General features: G+C 42.7%; 1 protein-coding gene across 1 annotated transcript in view; it reads right to left on the bottom strand.

The window, feature by feature from the left end:
• LOC124027244 (V-set and transmembrane domain-containing protein 2-like protein) overlaps positions 1 to 19,978 on the bottom strand; it is a 41,784-nt gene that overhangs the window by 2,043 nt on the left and 19,763 nt on the right. Inside the window, exons 2-3 of the mRNA XM_046339710.1 lie at positions 1,883 to 2,049; positions 102 to 143 (exon numbers count right to left, since the gene is read on the bottom strand). Of these exons, the coding sequence (XP_046195666.1) occupies positions 102 to 143; positions 1,883 to 2,049 (209 nt within the window). The remainder of the gene's footprint in view (positions 1 to 101; positions 144 to 1,882; positions 2,050 to 19,978) is intronic.

Here is a 19,978-nt window from a genome sequence, read left to right as displayed (position 1 = left end):
CTCGGTATCAATAGTATGTACGTTGACAATGAGTTAATCATGTTTAGCTTACAGTCAATTTAGTTTCCAGTGCAGTACTGTACACTGATGTGTCTACTCACACTTATTTTGGCGGCATCTTTAGACATCTCCATGGGAACCACCTATAAGGAATTGACGGAAAGAAGTCAAGCACATGGCTGAAATAACAATAGCAAGTGACATACAGTATCAGTATAGATAAGAATCAAATATCACTTGAAATATGTCGACCCTTTCAAATATGTTACACGTCAGATCATCAACAAATGAAAATGTGTTACAGTTCACCAGTTCACCAGTTCGCCTAATATCTTGGTTGTTATGTCACTGGGTAGCCTAATATCTTGGTTGTTATGTCACTGGGTAGCCTAATATCTTGGTTGTTATGTCACTGGGTAGCCTAATATCTTAGTTGTTATGTCACTGGGTAGCCTAATATCTTGGTTGTTATGTCACTGGGTAGCCTAATACCTTGGTTGTTATGTCACTGGGTAGCCTAATATCTTGGTTGTTGTCACTGGGTAGCCTAATATCTTGGTTGTTATGTCACTGGGTAGCCTAATATATTGGTTGTTATGTCACTGGGTAGCCTAATATCTTGGTTGTTATGTCATTGGGTAGCCTAATATCTTGGTTGTTATGTCACTGGGTAGCCTAATATCTTAGTTGTTACGTCACTGGGTAGCCTAATATCTTGGTTGTTTTTATGTCACTGAGTAGTCTTATATCTTGGTTGTTTTTATGTCACTGGGTGGTCTTATATCTTGGTTGTTTTTATGTCACTGGGTAGTCTTATATCTTGGTTGTTTTTATGTCACTGGGTAGTCTTATATCTTGGTTGTTTTTATGTCACTGGGTAGTCTTATATCTTGCTTGTTTTTATGTCACTGGGTAGTCTTATATCTTGGTTGTTTTTATGTCACTGGGTAGTCTTATATCTTGTTTTTATGTCACTGGGTTGTTTTTTTATGTCACTGGGTAGTCTTATATCTTGCTTGTTTTTATGTCACTGGGTAGTCTTATATCTTGGTTGTTTTTATGTCACTGGGTAGTCTTATATCTTGGTTGCTGTTGTGTCTGATAGCTAGCTATTTCAGAGCATCAAGTGAATATAATATCTGGGAAAGTTGGGGAGGGGAAGGAATTATTTTGGGGCATAGGTATGCATTATGCATCGAACAGAGATGTGGAAAATCTATTTCTTCCTTTGTGCCAATTATAGTGTCTAGTACCACAGCAGGAGCTCTAAGTTTCCCTAAGTTAGAGAAGTCAACCTGCTCCCACAGTGCTAGAAAAATGCTAATCAGCAATTATCTATTCTTTCCTGTGCCAAGGGCTGCAGCTAATGTTTTCCTCTGCCTGCTGTATTGTAGGCTAATGTGGATTCAGTCAATTCAGTTCTGTCCACAGTCATGTACATTATCTCTTTGTATGGTAATAGTGCGTTAACAAAGTCTATGTGGGCATAATTAATGTTTTTTGCATGATGATGATAATCAGATACAGGGCTCCTCTTTTAAGAAACAAGCACATAAGTCAAGTGAATAATGCATTGACCTGTAAGGGAGGAGGTTATACACATGCCGACAAACATATCTCAAATTAGGATGTAGGGCTTAATTTGTAACCTTTCAACAGACAAACCAGGGTTGACAGTTACTAATCTCTTAGTGGGTAGGTTTACATTGTTTCATTGTGCTCATCAAGTCCTGAGCAAACACAAGCACTGCTACTCTATGTCGAGCAGAATCACAGACAGTTACTCGGATTCAATAACTCATAGACGTCACCCCCGGGCCAATAAAACTCTCCCTTAAATAAAATTCTCTCTGCGACCATGACATTTCTCTCAGCGGCTCACCTGATTGGTGGTCCAGGTGGGTTTCTCTGGCCAGTCTCTGTGGTTCTTCATGTACCACCACTGGATCTCCAGGGAGTAGGAGGGGCCCGCCCCCCGGAACGAGCAGGCCATCTCCACGTCCTGACCGCTCTGCGTCGTGATGTCATGAGGAACCTCCGTGAAGACAGCTGAGTGAAGAGAGAGGGAATGAAAAGAGAGAGAAGAGTATTTATGCACCTGAAAAGTGACTCAAAAACGTGACCGACCAATCAAGCAATCAATGAAACAAATGACTCTAACATCTGTAACTTTCCTTCCCAGTGAAGAAAAGCCACCCCCAAAGATTACGAACAGGTGATGGCGTACCACTGGAAATAACGGTTATAGATCAAACGTTAAAAATCCAAATCTTTCTCCTGAGACGGCCTCTGAATGTTAAATGTTGCCAAACAGTTTGCTACAGAAAATGAAAAAGACTGTTTCTTATTGGACAAGTCCGGGTAGTCCCTTCATATTTCAGTCCCTTTTCTTCCATTTGGTGCCTAATGAATAGGACCCAGCTATGTTGACTCAGACAACGTCATGTGTGGGCTGTTTTTGTTTTCCGTTCCTAATCCTCCAGGGGGCCAAAGTAGCCTGGGACATTTCTCAAACGAAAACATCACTCCCCCATATCCCTTATCTATCCTCACACATCTAGCTATTAGGCTAAATCCTCTTGCCAGTTCTGTTTAAAACACATTGCTAATTCAAGAGACTAATCCTCCTTTATAACTTCACCACCACAGAGACTTCCTCCACCGAGAGCTTCAGTCTTATAGACAAGTCTATGAAAGATAAAGTACTCAATGGTATTTTGTTTAAGCGATGTGCTGTTGTTTAAGATGCACCATCTGCCGACTATCACGAGGATAAAACTTCAGCAAGAAACAACAGGAGGATGAAGATAATTAAGTTGAAGGGCACCTTGGGGATTTTAGGGAGGATCTTTTTTGCATGTGGTTGGGAGATGTGTCTTCAAGAAAGGGAGATATGTTTTGTGTGTCTTAGTTCATTTGTATAGACATTGGAAATGTATCAGACAAATGTTACTTTACTGGATAATCTAATTATATTTTTGAATCATGCTTCTTATGGATATTGTCTTTCAGGTAATGAGAAGCATGAGTACAAAATGTATCATAATACATAACTACTTCCGTAGATTGTGAGAGGTGGTGTCAGAGGAAGGTCCTAAAAATAGTCAAAGACCCCCGCCACCCCGCCAACCCACTCATAGACTGTTATCTCTACTGCCGCATGGCCAGCGGTACCAGAGTGCCAAGTCTAGGACAAAAAGTTTTTACCCCCAAGCCATAAGACTGATTGGTAATCAAATGGCTACCCAGACTATTTGCATTGTGTGCCCCCCCCAACCCCTCCTTTTACGCTGCTGCTACTCTCTGTTAATCATATATGCATAGTCATTTTAACTATACATTCATGTACATACTACCTCAATTGGGCCGACCAACCAGTGCTCCCGCACATTGGCTAACCGGGCTAACTGCATTGTGTCCCACCCACCACCTGCCAACCCCTCTTTTATTCTACTGCTACTCTCTGTTCATCATATATGCATAGTCACTTTAACCATATCTACATGTACATACTACCTCAATCAGCCTGACTAACCGGTGTCTGTATGTAGCCTCGCTACTTCTATAGCCTCGCTCTGTCTTTTTACTGTTGTTTTTATTTCTTTACTTACATATTGTTCACCTAATACCTTTTTTGCACTATTGGTTAGAGCCTGTAAGTAAGCAACTCACTGTAAGATCTACACCAGTTGTATTCGGCGCACGTGACAAATAAACCTTGATTTGAGATGTGTCTTATCTAAAAGATATAGCATGATCGAAGTGTTACATCGCACAATACTTCTCCTTGAAAGCCTATTGTCTTCCTAACTGTCATACAGCTACCCCTTGTGTTAGAACACGTAAGGAAACATTATACCTGTCATATAGCATCCTTCCACACAGTATCACCGTATCAGGCCTCTATCAATTCAAGGTATTTTCCAGGGGTCTCCAAATCTCATCCACGGTGTGCAGGCTTTTACTCCAGCCCAGCATAACACACCGGTTTCAAATAATCAATTAATCGTGATCTTTGATGTGAACCATGATTAGGTGAATTAATTGAATTAGTGTTGGGCTGAAACAAAAGCTTGCACACCCAGTGGCTCTCCAGGGCTGGACTTAAGCGTTCCCTGGTCTATCCAACGCCATGCAGGGTAACCGGTTCATTTTGTGCCACATCCATCATGTTCATCTATTATCATACTGTACTAATGAAAGTGGTTAACAATGTGTGGTGAAACTATATGCATGTTCAGTACATTCAGTTCCTCATCTACAAAGTGTTGAGAAGTTGAGCCTGAGGTCATGTGGTGGTAATCTCATCACACCCCATTAAGTCTCACATTTTAGACTGTAAATGTCTCTATTTTGCTCTCTCTCTCTCTTTCGCCATATTGATTTTATATGACTATGTACTTACAGTGGTGAAGTATTGTGGAAGTGAGTGCTTTGTCCTGTATAAGTGGGTCTCTCCTATTTGTTCACCTTATACTCTTGCACAAATGTTGTTTTTCAGTAAAGAGACCTTGCAGAGTAGCTCTAAGCAGGACACAAACGGAGGTCAAAAGTAAAAGGTCTGTAAGCTAAAACGTACATAACCACTGCTGTACTTCAACAGCCAAATGTTTTAATCCTGAGAGGAAAGCATGTGTTCTGAATTCCATGTCCATCTGGGACCATAAAACAGACAAGTGTGAGAGCGCCACAGCAGCAGCCAATGTGTGGTGTTCAAATTAGGCCTACATTCCATGAGACTTTTGAAAAAAAAGATGTAGTGATTGACATTAACCTGTTTATCCACTTGTCCGTCAGACAAGGAGGTGACTGAAAATGTTGTTTTGTTTGATGCAAGAAACCACTTTACAAAATAAAGTTAATTAGTATTCCCATACAATTATTACAGAGAAACAGGCAAATTATGCTACCCTCTGCCTATTGGCTACTTAGCTTATTCAAGCCTGAGTCAATCACCACCTTCCGGAGACACCTGAAACCCCACCTCTTTAAGGAATACCTAGGATAGGATAAAGTAATCCTTCTCACCCCCCCCCCCCCCCTTAAAATATTTAGATGCACTATTGTAAAGTGGTTGTTCCACTGGATGTCATAAGGTGAATGCACCAATTTGTAAGTCGCTCTGGATAAGAGCGTCTGCTAAATGACTTAAATGTAAAATGTAAATGTAAGCCTGTCACAAAATACAACACTGACACTTTAAGACAGAAAATAAGCGCTTTACCTGACTTTTTTTTCATAGATGGCTAAAAAAAGACCACGTTTTGTGCTCTTGTAGGAAGCAACCACTCGCCCATTGTTGACTAGAAATTAGCTATAACTGGGCTAATAACTCACTTACTTGCAAAGAATATGAACAAATGTGCAAACATGGCTACATGCAGCTCTCACTTTGATTTCAAAACAAGACCACTCATGCTATAAACATTGTCCAGATCATAGTGAATGGCACAGATCCATATATGGCAATGGTCTATTTGCATATAGGGATACTGCAGCTCTGATTGGTTATGGTGCACCGGTCTCCGTAGATTATGGGCCTGTCATGCCTGTCAATGCAATAGAATCTTACTCCAATGCGCTCTGCATACCAGAAAATCTCTTGCATAGTTCGTTTTTGTTTCGGTATTGTTTCGGTATGTTGCATTGAAATTTGATTCAATCACAATTCCCACAGTAGAGAGAAACATTTATAGTGTTAACTAAAGAGGAAAACTAGAAAGTCCAATCTCGTGCTTCTCTGTGTAGGCTGATATTTCATTTGTGCACGCGCACAGCTTGGAGGGGACATTGCTCCACATATCTCTATTGGGGTACCACAGGGTTCAATTCTCTGGCCGACTCTTTTCTCTGTATATATCAATGATGTTGCTTTTGCAGCGGGCGATTCCCTGATCCACCTCTACGCAGACTACACCATTCTGTATACTTCTGGCCCTTCCTTGGACACTGTGCTATCTAACCTCCAAACAAGCTTCAATGCCATACAACACTCCTTCTGTGGCCTCCAACTGCTCTTAAACGCTAGTAAAACCAAATGCATGCTTTTCAACCGTTCGCTGCCTGCACCTGCACGCCCGACTAGCATCACCACCCTGGATGGTTCCGACCTAGAATATGTGGACATCTATAAGTACCTAGGTGTCTGGCTAGACTGTAAACTCTCTTTCCAGACTCATATGAAACATCTCCAATCTAAAATCGAATCTATTTTGCAACAAAGCCTCCTTCACTCACGCCGCCAAACTTACCCTAGTAAAACTGACTATCCTATCGATCCTCGACTTCGGCGATGTCATCTACAAAATAGCTTCCAATACTCTACTCAGCAAACTAGATGCAGTTTATCACAGTGCCATCCGTTTGTTACTAAAGCACCTTATACCACCCACCACTGCGACCTGTATGCTCTAGTCGGCTGGCCCTCGCTACATATTCGTCGCCAGACCCACTGGCTCCAGGTCATCTACAAGTCCATGCTAGGTAAAGCTCCGCCTTATCTCAGTTCACTGGTCACGATGGCAACACCCACCCGTAGCACGCGCTCCAGCAGGTGTATCTCACTGATCATCCCTAAAGCCAACACCTCATTTGGCAGCCTTTCCTTCCAGTTCTCTGTTGCCTGTGACTGGAACGAATTGCAAAAATCGCTGAAGTTGGAGACTTTTATTTCCCTCACCAACTTTAAACATTTGCTATCTGAGCAGCTAACTGATCGCTGCAGCTGTACATAGTCCATCTGTAAATAGCCCACCCAATTTACCTACCTCATCCCCATACTGTTTTTATTTATTTACTTTTCTGCTCTTTTGCACACCAGTATCTCTACCTGCACATGCCCATCTGACCATTTATCACTCCAGTCCACTCCATCTGCTAAATTGTAATTATTCGCCTACCTCCTCATGCCTTTTGCACACAATGTATATTTATACTGTGTTATTGACTTGTTTATTATTTACTCCATGTGTAACTCTGTGTTGTTGTCTGTTCACACTGCTATGCTTTATCGTGGCCAGGTCGCATTTGTAAATGAGAACTTGTTCTCAACTAGCCTACCTGGTTAAATTTAGGTGAAAAAAATAATAAAATAATCCTCAGACCCTATTGGAGGAGAAGGTCAGAGGGGCGGGACCTCTGGCTTTCTCATCCGATGGCATTTGAGAAGTGTAACGGCGTTCTTCGTTTGTCGAAAGAGAGTCGGACCGAAATGCAGCGTGGTGGTTACTCATGTCATTAATGAAACAAATGACGATACATGAAATAACTTATAAATACAAAAACAACAAACGGAATGTGAAAACCTAATACAGCCTATCTGGTGAACACTACACAGAGACAGGAACAAAAGTGGAAAAATAAATGAACAGAAATATAAACGGACAGCGTGAAACCCAAATGCAAACAAAAATACACTCAAACAACAAAATAGACGAACAAGCCCGCACGAAACAGAAGCGGGCTGAACAAACTATATATAACCCTACCCTAACAACCAAACAAGAACTAAAGGAACACAGAACAACGGATCGGCGATAGCTAGTAGACCGGCGACGACGACCGCCGAGCGCCACCCGAACAAGAAGGGGAGTCACCTTCGGTAATATTTGTGACAAGAAGGAGATGAGGAGAGAGGGCTCGAGGAGTATGCAACTGAGATCTTGGCCTTGACCTCAAACCAAACACTCATGCGTTTAAGAAAGCGAAGTGAAGTTTGAAATGTGAAATTCTGTTAGCCTGCTGCTGTTAGCTAAGTTAGCTAATTGGTGATAATTAAGTTTGCTAATTGTGTTAGCTAAGTTGTTTGCTAATTGGCATTATCAAAGTTTGCTAATTGACGCTAGTCATTCAAAAGAATTGCATTACCCATGCAATTAGATCACGACAGATGCTAGTATTATGAAGCTGTAATGATGGTTATTTTTTGGTGCATATAATTTCTGTTCCGTAATTAAGACAATTAGGACATGCTTGTTTGCCAGCTGTATTTTATACAGGCATAATTTACATTTACATTTAAGTCATTTAGCAGACGCTCTTATCCAGAGAGCAGGCATAATCAACATGACACTGAATCAAGGTTGAGACAAGCAGTTTCTTAACTTGATGTTAAAATATCTAGTGTTACGATATAAACATGTCAATTTGTTCGCCATTTAGAAAGAATTTTAGCAGCAATCAGGTCTTCAGAAAGGGATTGATCTATGGACACACCAATATAAGTTACGATTCGTTTAGATTCAATCTCCTTGCCTGCACAGTTTATTTTCATTTTGTGAGCCCAAAGCAATCTACGTTTTGTTCCAAACAAAATCGATTCAGTTTTTCCTAAATGTAGCAACAATTTGTTGTCAGAACCAATCTCTAACAAAACACAATTCCTTACTCAGGGTCTCCTCTATGTAAACTGTATCCTTCCCTGATATGCCTTTGCATTTGCATTTTAAAGTCTGATGTTACTGAATAGAGTCTTTTTGTGTAGCCATTACATAGCCTGATCAAATTTAGGACACACATTCCACCCCACGTGCTCTTATTAAGGTGTACTTATTTTATCATGTCCGTTAACTGAGAGTTAGTACCATGTCATAAACAGCAACAATCGGGGGAAGAGTTGCAGGGGAGTGGAGCGAATTTGAATGAGCCAACTGGAAGCTATGGATGATTAGAAGGCCATAGTAAGTGAGTGGTCAGGTTCGGAGTTTCAGACAGGTAGATCTTGACATGCATTACAACAAATATATATAGGCCTTAATCCCCAAATGAATGGGAGAGCTTGGCACCATCTAATAACATGGCAATAAGAATGAAAGTTTGGCTCCAGTATGGTCCACTATAGTTAGGTGTATAAACTTATAGGTGTATAAACATCAGACAAACTCAGATTTTGGAGTGCACTTCCCCTTTAAAATGACAAACTGTATATTTAAAGGTGATTAGAGGGGTGGTGAATCAGGACAGCTGTATTTCTCATCCTCATTCTCATCAATAATAATCTTTCTGAGAGCCCCTGCTGATCAAAAACACTAGAATCTTTAGGCTGCGGAGAGAGAGAGAAAGGCCCAAATGTGTAATTGATATTCCATCAGGCCTGTGGATCTGTGACACAGCTGGGAGGGAGGGAGTTAAAGAAAGAAGGAAAGAGAAAGGGGGGGTGACTGACTGACTGAGCTCCCACGAGTCGTGCCCTGGATGCTCCGCTGCTCACGGCCAGGAAGTGGCCTCATTTGTGAGGAGAGAGAGAGGGAAAGGGACAGAGGGTGAGGAGAGTGGGAAATATGAGATACACCCAACAACACTTATTGAGGGCATTGTACACAACGACTGTATAAAACTGTGTGAAAACGGCTCACACATGAATAAGGGGTGCCTACACACAGTGGACATACTCCAAAGGGTGTATAACCCAGGACAGTGACACTATCATTCTCGTCTTCTGAATCATGAGCAGTGTGCAGGCAGGTACCTTCCTTTTGAAAAGTTGTTTAGCGGGACATCCAAATTCATGTGTAGACTAAACCCAAGATAGGAACAGTGATTGTGGCAGTCTACTGACAAGAGCGTTTGTTACACAATACAGACAGTTGTAGGCTTAGCATATCCATTTCACTAACTGGCTGTAAGCTAAACATTAACATGAATATACAGGTGAAGGATGGTGGTTGATCGAAAGAGAAGATTAACAATAATCATCATAGCAAAGACAGACACAGTGTATAACATATTTTTAAACAACAAACTACATCTTGGGTTCGTGATCATTTTCATATGAGCAGAGAAAGAAAAGCAAGGAATGTAGTTTTGATCAGATTTCAGAAATCGGATAGAATTAAATGCATAGACATATAATGAATTGAAAGGATGTACCATTGACTTGAATTGGGACGCCCGTTCTATTGATATATTTCTATGCATTTCATCCTATCCGATTACCGAAACCCGATCAGATCACTTTTGAAAAACTGGACCCTGACGGTATAGCCTAACAGATAAAACCCTAAAGCAAGGTCATCTCAAGGACAGCGCTATACATGGAGAACTGTGTGGGGCTTAGATATGGGATTCCGCACCACAGTAGGATGGTCTTATAAGATCCTGTACTTTCAATTCCCACAGCCCAAAAGAGATGTACTAAAAAGACTCATTCTTCAAGCTCTCTCTCTCTCTCTCTCTCTCTCTCTCTCTCTCTCTCTCTCTCTCTCTCTCTCTCTCTCTCTCTCTCTCTCTCTCTCTCTCTCTCTCTCTCTCTCTCTCTCTCTCTCTCTCTCTCTCTCTCTCTCTCTCTCTCTCTCTCTCTCTCTCTCTCTCTCTCTCTCTCTCTCTCTCTCTCTCTCTCTCTCCCGATCATTTCTCTCCTCTTTCTCTCTCTCCTGATCATTTCTTCCTCCTTCCTCTCCCCTACCCTAAAGTTTCAAAACTCACACGCGTTGCTGTCATCCTCTCAAAAAGACCCTCATCGTTCTCTCTCTTGGTTCCCCTCACTGTCACCACCTATAAATCCATGATAATTGAGAATTTCAAAAAACATTTTTCTACGGCTGGCCATTTCCACCTGGCTACAAGCCCCCTCCCAGATCTCATTTACCCCTATATGGTTACTAGGGGGATCATTCAGCAAATACCTGATAACATTATTTTGCATGACCTACATTCTCACATGACCTACATTCTCCCATGACCTACAGTCTTCGTAAGCCAAGTTAACAAACAGATCACCGACCATTTCGAGGACCACCATACCTTTTCCGCTATGCAATCTGGTCTCCGAACTGGTCATGGCTGAACCTCAGCCACGCTCAAGGTCCTAAACAATATCATAACCGCCATCGATAAAAGACAGTAAAGACAGTACTGTGCAGCCGTATTCATCGACCTGGCCAAGGCATTCGACTCTGTCAATCACTGCATTCTTATAAGCAGACTCAACAGCCTTGGTTTCTCAAATGACTGCCTCGCCTGGTTCACCAACTACTTCCTAGACAGAGTTCAGTGTGTCAAATCAGAGGGCCTGTTGTCCGTTGTCTGGACCTCTGGCAGTCTCTATGGGGCTGCTACATGGTTAAATTCTCGGGCCGACTCTTTTCTCTGTATACATCAATAATGTCGCTCTTGCTGATGGTGATTCTCTGATCGACCTCTACGCAGACGACACCATTCTGTATACTTCTGAACCCTCTTTGGACACTGTGTTAACCAACCTCCAGACAAGCTTCAATGCCATGCAACTCTCCTTCCGTGGCCTCCAACTGCTCTTAAATGCAAGTAAAACTAAATGCATGCTCGATTGTTGCTCGCACCTCCAGCATCACTACTCCGGACAGTTCTGACTTAGAACATGTGGACAACTGCAAATACCTAGGTGTCTGGTTAGACTGTAACCTCTCCTTCCAGGCTCACATTAAACATCGCCAATCCAAAATTACATCTAGAATTGGCTTCCTATTTCACAACAAAGCATCCTTCACTCACGCTGCCAAACATACCCTCGTAGAACTGTCTATCCTACCGATCCTTGACTTTGGCCATGTCATTGGCGATGTCATTTACAAAATTTGGATGCAGTCCATCGTAGTGCCATCTGTTTTGTCACCACAGCCCCATATACTACCCACCACTGCGACCTGTACGCTCTCCTTGGCTATATATATATCAACCTCTCTCTCTATATATTTCTCAACTTCTCAACATATATATATTAACCTCTCTCTATATACACTACTCAAGAAAATAAAGGGAACACTAAAATAACACATCCCAGATCTGAATGAATTAAATATTCTTATTAAAACCTTTTTTCTTTACATAGTTGAATGTGCTGACAACAAAATCACACAAAAATTATCAATGGAAATCAAATGCATCAACCCATGCAGGTCTGGATTTGGAGTCACACTCAAAATTAAAGTGGAAAACCACACTACAGGCTGATCAACTTTGATGTAATGTCCTTAAAACAAGTCAAAATGAGACTCAGTAGTGTGTGTGGCCTCCACCTGCCTGTATGACCTCCCTACAACGTCTGGGCATGCTCCTGATGAGGTGGCGGATGGTCTCCTGAGGGATATCCTCCCAGACCTGGACTAAAGCATCCACCAACTCCTGGACAGCCTGTGGTGCAACGTGGCGTTGGTGGATGGAGCGAGATATGATGTCCCAGATGTGCTCAATTGGATCCAGTTCTGGGGAATGGGCGGGCCAGTCCATATCATCAATGCCTTCCTCTTGCAGGAACTGCTGACACACTCCAGCCACATGAGGTCTAGCATTGTCTTGCATTAGGAGGAACCCAGGGGCAACCGCACCAGCATATGGTCTCACAAGGGGTCTGAGGATCTCATCTCGGTACCTAATGGCAGTCAGGCTACCTCTGGCGAGCACATGGAGGGCTGTGCTGCCCCCCAAAGAAATGCCACCCCACACCATGACTGACCCACCGCCAAACCGGTCATGCTGGAGGATGTTGCAGGCAGCAGAATGTTCTCCACGGCGTCTCCAGACTCTGTCACTTCTGTCATATGTGCTCAGTGTGAACCTGCTTTCATCTGTGAAGAGCACAGGGCGCCAGTGGCGAATTTATCAATCTTGGCGTTCTCTGGCAAATGCCAAACGTCCTGCACGGTGTTGGGCTGTAAGCACAACCCCCACCTGTAGACGACGGGCCCTCATACTACCCTCATGGAGTCTGTTTCTGACCGTTTGAGCAGACACATGCACATTTGTGGCCTGCTGGAAGTCATTTTGCAGGGCTCTGGCAGTGCTCCTCCTGATCCTCCTTTCACAAAGGCGGAGGTAGCGGTCCTGCTGCTGGGTTGTTGCCCTCCTACAGCCTCCTACAGCCTCCTCCACATCTCCTGATGTACTGGCCTGTCTCCTGGTAGCGCCTCCATGCTCTGGACACTACGCTGACAGACACAGCAAACCTTCTTGCCACAGCTTGCATTGATGTGACATCCTGGATGAGCTGCACTACCTGAGCCACTTGTGTGGGTTGTAGACTCCGTCTCATGCTACCACTAGAGTGAAAGCACCACCAGCATTCAAAAGTGACCAAAACATCAGCCAGGAAGCATAGGAACTGAGAAGTGGTCTGTGGTCACCACCTGCAGAACCACTCCTTTATTGGGGGTGTCTTGCTAATTGCCTATAATTTCCACCTGTTGTCTATTCCCTTTGCACAACAGCATGTGAAATGTATTGTCAATCAGTGTTGCTTCCTAAGTGGACAGTTTGATTTCACAAAAGTGTGATTGACTAGGAGTTACATTGTGTTGTTTAAGTGTTCACTTTATTTTTTTGAGCAGTGTATATAAATATATATATGTGTGTTAATCTCTCTCTCTGAGTGTACAGCCCCTTGTTCTGCTCTCCTGTTTTGGTATACAGTGATGTTCTCACACTACCAGTGGCACACTAGAGCTGGGTTTCCCAAACTCCGTCCTGCCCCTCCCCACTGGGTGCACATTTAGGTTTTCGCCCCTGCACTACACAGCTGTATATGTGTGGGACGCAATGTGTGTGTGTTAGGAGGGTTTGTTGGTGTGTGTGTGTTTGTGTTTGTACACTTCTGCGTTTGTATTTGTGTAGGTGTGTGTCTGCGCAGAGTGGGAAGGAAGTCTCTAGGTAGAAATGCCATCCATGATGTCCTTTGATACTGTGAGAGAGGAGGGATGTATGCAGCCATGGCCTTGCCAATTTACACCCACTCCACTCACAACCCCCTCCTCTTCCCACCGACCCCTATGACTCTGTACTCGCTAATCCCACAACATGCTCCCTCTCCACAACACCCCCAGCCCCACAAACAATCCTGGATTCAGGAAGCTGGCAGATAGATTCATCCAAGCACAGAGAATGATAGCCATTTCAAAGATCAAAGATGAAAACAAGAACTGTATCCTCTGTGCAGAGAAAGGAAGGGAGACAGGGACAGAGTACATCTGAGAGAAAAATTACACGGAAGAGTGATTCTCTACGCAATGACTACATGCAAGGAAAACAGTGTATTCCTTTGCAAAAACAACAACACGGTTAAGTTCTTAATTAGAGTCGATGTTTTTCTTAATCATACAGTGATTGAGAGTGTTGTCATGTGGTGTTGTTTTAAGTCAGCGAATTAGCTGTTTCTCTGTGTTGTTTCGCTTGTTTATGCCTGTTTTAGAAATGTGAAAATACCTGGGTTTCATATCAATATAATTCTAAATGTAAATACAGAGTAAGAAAGAAAGAAAGATTATAGATCAATAGTATCCAGATAGAAAGACAGACAGACACACACAGAAACACACGGCGATGATAGACAGGCAGACAGACACACACAGAAACACACGGCGATGATAGACAGGCAGACAGACACAGAGACATGGCGATGATAGACAGGCAGACAGACACAGAGACATGGCGATGATAGACAGGCAGACAGACACAGAGACACACGGTGATGAAAGACATGCAGATAGACACAGAAACAAACAGCGATGAATGACAGGCAGACAGACACAGAGACATGGCGATGATAGACAGGCAGACAGACACAGAGACACGGCGATGATAGACAGGCAGACAGACACAGAGACATGGCGATGATAGACAGGCAGACAGACACAGAGACACACGGTGATGATAGACAGGCAGACAGACACAGAAACACACAGCGATGATAGACAGGCAGACAGACACAGAAACACACAGCGATGATAGACAGGCAGACAGACACAGAGACACATGGTGATGATAGACAGTCAGAATGACACAGAAACACACAGCGATGATAGACAGGCAGACAGACACAGAAACACACAGCAATGATAGACAGGCAGACAGACACAGAGACACACGGTGATGATAGACAGGCAGACAGACACAGAGACACACGGTACGGTGATGAGACAGGCAGACAGACACAGAGACACACGGTGATGATAGACAGGCAGACAGACACAGAAACACACGGTGATGATAGACAGGCAGACAGACACAGAGACACACGGTGATGATAGACAGGCAGACAGACACAGAGACACACGGTGATGATAGACAGGCAGACAGACACAGAGACACATGGTGATGATAGACAGGCAGACAGACACAGAGACACATGGTGATGATAGACAGGCAGACAGACACAGAGACACATGGTGATGATAGACAGACAGACAGACACAGAGACACATGGTGATGATAGACAGGCAGACACAGAGACACATGGTGATGATAGACAGGCAGACAGACACAGAGACACATGGTGATGATAGACAGACAGACACAGAGACACATGGTGATGATAGACAGGCAGACAGACACAGAGACACATGGTGATGATAGACAGGCAGACACAGATATGTCACAGTGGCTGGGAACAGACCTGGCTCAAAGTAGTATTTGCTATATTTTATTTATTTTTTATTTAACCTTTAACTAGGCAAGTCAGTTCTTATTTACAATGATGGCCTCTGTTACTATATGTGCGCTTGGGTGGGCAGGGTTTGTACACTTGGGACTATTCCATTGGTGTAATTGTACCAGGGAAGCTAAATCAAGGGCACCTAAAGTGTTTGGAAGGCAATAAATACTATTTTGACCCAGGTCTGGTTGTGAAACTGAGCCTAAATACTAACAGAACATGTAGCTTGATGTACACTGTCAGTTATAGTTGGCTAGGGGTTAGTTTCATTCTATACCATTATGTTCAGTTGTGGCCAAAAGTTTTGAGAATTACACAAATATTAATTTCCACAAAGTTTGCTGCTTTAGTGTCTTTAGATATTTTCATCAGATGTTACTATGGAATACTGAAGTATAAGTACATGCATTTCATAAGTGTCAAAGGTTTTTATTGACAATTACATGAAGTTGATGCAGAGTCAATATTTGCAGTGTTGACTCTTCTTTTTCAAGACCTCTGCAATCCACCCTGGCATGCTGTCAATTAACTTCTGGGCCACATCCTGACTGATGGCAGCCTATTCTTGCATAATCAATGCTTGGAATTTGTGGGTTTTTGTTTGTCCACCCACCTCTTGAGGATTGACCACAAGTTCTCAATGGGATTAAGGTCTGGGGAGTTTCCTGGCCATTTACCCAAAATATCGATGTTTTGTTCCCTAAGCCACTTAGTTATCACTTTTTCCTTATGGAAAGGTGCTCCATCATGCTGGAAAAGGCATTGTTCGTCACCAAACTGTTCCTGGATGGTTGAGAGAAGTTGCTCTCGGAGGATGTGTTGGTACCATTCTTTATTCATGGCTGTGTTCTTAGGCAAAACTGTGAGTGAGCCCTCTCCCTTGGCTGAGAAGCAACCCCACACATGAATGGTTTCAGGATGCTTTACTGTTGGCATGACACAGGTCTGATGGTAGCCCTCACCTTGTCTTCTCCGGACAAGCTTTTTTCCAGATGCCCCAAACGATCGGAAAAGGCGGATTCATCAGAGAAAATGACTTTACCCCAGTCCTCAGCAGTCCAATCCAAATCAAAATCAAAGTTTACTTACAGGCTCTAACCAATAAAAAAGGTATGTGTGTGTGTGTAGGTAAGTAAAGAAATAAACAACAGTAAAAAGACATTTGAAAATAAGAGTAGCAAGGCTATATAGACACCGGTTTAGTCAGGCTGATTGAGGTAGTATGTACATGTAGATATGTTTAAAGTGACTATGCATGTTTAAAGTGACTATATATGATGAACAGAGAGTAGCAGTAGCATAAAAGTGGGGTTGGCGGGTGGCGGGTGGCAGGACACAATGCAGATAGATAGCCTGGGTTAGCCAATGTGCGGGAGCACTTGTTGGTCAGGCCAATTGAGGTAGTATGTACATGAATGTATAGTTAAAATGAATATGCATATATGACAAACAGAGAGTAGCAGCAGTGTAAAAAGAGGGGTTGGGGGGGGGGGGGGACACAATGAAAATAGTCCGGGTAGCCATTTGATTACCTGTTCAGGAGTCTTATGGCTTGGGGGTAAAAACTGTTGAGATGCCTTCTTGTCCTGGACTTGGCACTCCGGTACCGCTTGTCATGCAGTAGCAGAGAGAACAGTCTATGTCTGGGGTGGCTGGGGTCTTTGACCATTTTAGGGCCTTCCTCTGACACCGCCTGGTGTAGAGGTCCTGGATGGCAGAATATTAGTCTGTCCCTGATGTTTTTCCTGGAGAGAAGTGGCTTCTTTGCTGCCCTTCTTGACACCAGGCCATCCTCCAAAAGTCTTTGCCTCACTGTATGTGCAGATGCACTCACACCTGCCCTGATCCCGCAGCTGAATCAACTTTAGGAGATGGTCCTGGCGCTTGCTAGACTTTGAAGCCTTCTTCACAACAATTGAACCGCTCTCCTTGAAGTTCTTGCATGTGAAGCCATTTTTGTGCAAAGCAATGATGATGGCAAGTGTTTCCTTTCAGGTAATCACTGTTGATAGAGGAAGAACAATGATTCCAAGCACCACCCTCCTTTTGAAGCTTCCAGTCTGTTATTCAAACTCAATCAGCATATGACAGAGTGATCTCCAGCCTTGTCCTCGTCAACACTCACACCTGTGTTAACGAGTGAATCACTGACAAAATGTCAGCTGCTCCTTTTGTTGCAGGGCTGAAATGCAGTGGAAATGTTTTGGGGGGGGGGTTTAGTTCATTTGCATGGCAAAGAGGGACTTTGCAATTAATTGCAATTCATCTGATCACTCTTCATAACATTCTGGAGTATGTGCAAATTGCCCTAATACAAACTGATGCAGCAGACTTTGTGAAAATTAATATTTGTGTCATTCTCAAAACTTTTGGCCATGACTGTACAGTAAGTACAAACACTACCCAATAGCAACAGATGATGCCAAACACTTTGCTATTAATGCATGACCCATATGTGTATCTATAAACACTTTTTTTGTCCTACAGCAGGGTTTCCCAAACCTGGTCCTTGTTTCTTTACTATTGTGCAGGAAACCAGGAGACCAGAGGAGGTTATTAGTGAGTTCAATATATTGGCCACTAAGGCTGACTGAGAAGGCTAATGCTAACCATGAGGCCAGATACTATAGGTGCTCTGGTGTTACATTAATTAGCATTAGCTTGCCACAATCCACTCATTCCTACTAATGGCTGCCTGAGATAAGTGGTAGAGGCTATTAGTGAGTTTATAATACTGGCCACTAAGGCTGACTGAGATAAGTGGTAGAGGCTATTAGTGAGTTTATAATACTGGCCACTAAGGCTGACTGAGATAAGTGGTAGAGGCTATTAGTGAGTTTATAATACTGGCCACTAAGGCTGACTGAGATAAGTGGTAGAGGCTATTAGTGAGTTTATAATACTGGCCACTAAGGCTGACTGAGATAAGTGGTAGAGGCTATTAGTGAGTTTATAATACTGGCTACTAAGACAGACTAAGATAAGTGGTAGAGGCTATTAGTGAGTTTATAATAATGGCCACTAAGTCTGACTGAGATAAGTGGTAGAGGCTATTAGTGAGTTTATAATACTGGCCACTAAGGCTGACTGAGATAAGTGGTAGAGGCTATTAGTGAGTTTATAATACTGGCCACTAAGTCTGACTGAGATAAGTGGTAGAGGCTATTAGTGAGTTTATAATACTGGCCACTAAGTCTGACTGAGATAAGTGGTAGAGGCTATTAGTGAGTTTATAATACTGGCCACTAAGGCTGACTGAGATAAGTGGTAGAGGCTATTAGTGAGTTTATAATACTGGCCACTAAGTCTGACTGAGATAAGTGGTAGAGGCTATTAGTGAGTTTATAATACTGGCCACTAAGGCTGACTGAGATAAGTGGTAGAGGCTATTAGTGAGTTTATAATACTGGCCACTAAGTCTGACTGAGATAAGTGGTAGAGGCTATTAGTGAGTTTATAATACTGGCCACTAAGTCTGACTGAGATAAGTGGTAGAGGCTATTAGTGAGTTTATAATACTGGCCACTAAGTCTGACTGAGATAAGTGGTAGAGGCTATTAGTGAGTTTATAATACTGGCCACTAAGGCTGACTGAGATAAGTGGTAGAGGCTATTAGTGAGTTTATAATACTGGCCACTAAGGCTGACTAAGATAAGTGGTAGAGGCTATTAGTGAGTTTATAATACTGGCCACTAAGGCTGACTAAGATAAGTGGTAGAGGCTATTAGTGAGTTTATAATACTGGCACTAAGGCTGACTAAGATAAGTGGTAGAGGCTATTAGTGAGTTTATAATACTGGCCACTAAGGCTGACTAAGATAAGTGGTAGAGGCTATTAGTGAGTTTATAATACTGGCCACTAAGGCTGACTAAGATAAGTGGTAGAGGCTATTAGTGAGTTTATAATACTGGCCACTAAGGCTGACTGAGATAAGTGGTAGAGGCTATTAGTGAGTTTATAATAATGGCCACTAAGTCTGACTGAGATAAATGGTAGAGGCTATTAGTGAGTTTATAATACTGGCCACTAAGGCTGACTAAGATAAGTGGTAGAGGCTATTAGTGAGTTTATAATACTGGCCACTAAGGCTGACTGAGATAAGTGGTAGAGGCTATTAGTGAGTTTATAATACTGGCCACTAAGGCTGACTAAGATAAGTGGTAGAGGCTATTAGTGAGTTTATAATAATGGCCACTAAGGCTGACTGAGATAAGTGGTAGAGGCTATTAGTGAGTTTATAATAATGGCCACTAAGTCTGACTGAGATAAGTGGTAGAGGCTATTAGTGAGTTTATAATACTGGCCACTAAGGCTGACTGAGATAAGTGGTAGAGGCTATTAGTGAGTTTATAATACTGGCTACTAAGACAGACTAAGATAAGTGGTAGAGGCTATTAGTGAGTTTATAATAATGGCCACTAAGTCTGACTGAGATAAGTGGTAGAGGCTATTAGTGAGTTTATAATACTGGCCACTAAGGCTGACTGAGATAAGTGGTAGAGGCTATTAGTGAGTTTATAATACTGGCCACTAAGTCTGACTGAGATAAGTGGTAGAGGCTATTAGTGAGTTTATA

The sequence above is a fragment of the Oncorhynchus gorbuscha genome, linkage group LG03 (genome assembly GCF_021184085.1).
Source record: "Oncorhynchus gorbuscha isolate QuinsamMale2020 ecotype Even-year linkage group LG03, OgorEven_v1.0, whole genome shotgun sequence".
In the NCBI taxonomy this organism is placed as follows: Eukaryota; Metazoa; Chordata; class Actinopteri; order Salmoniformes; family Salmonidae; genus Oncorhynchus; species Oncorhynchus gorbuscha.
Note: the sequence above shows the minus strand (reverse complement) of the source record. Positions and strands in the feature narration are given on the sequence as shown.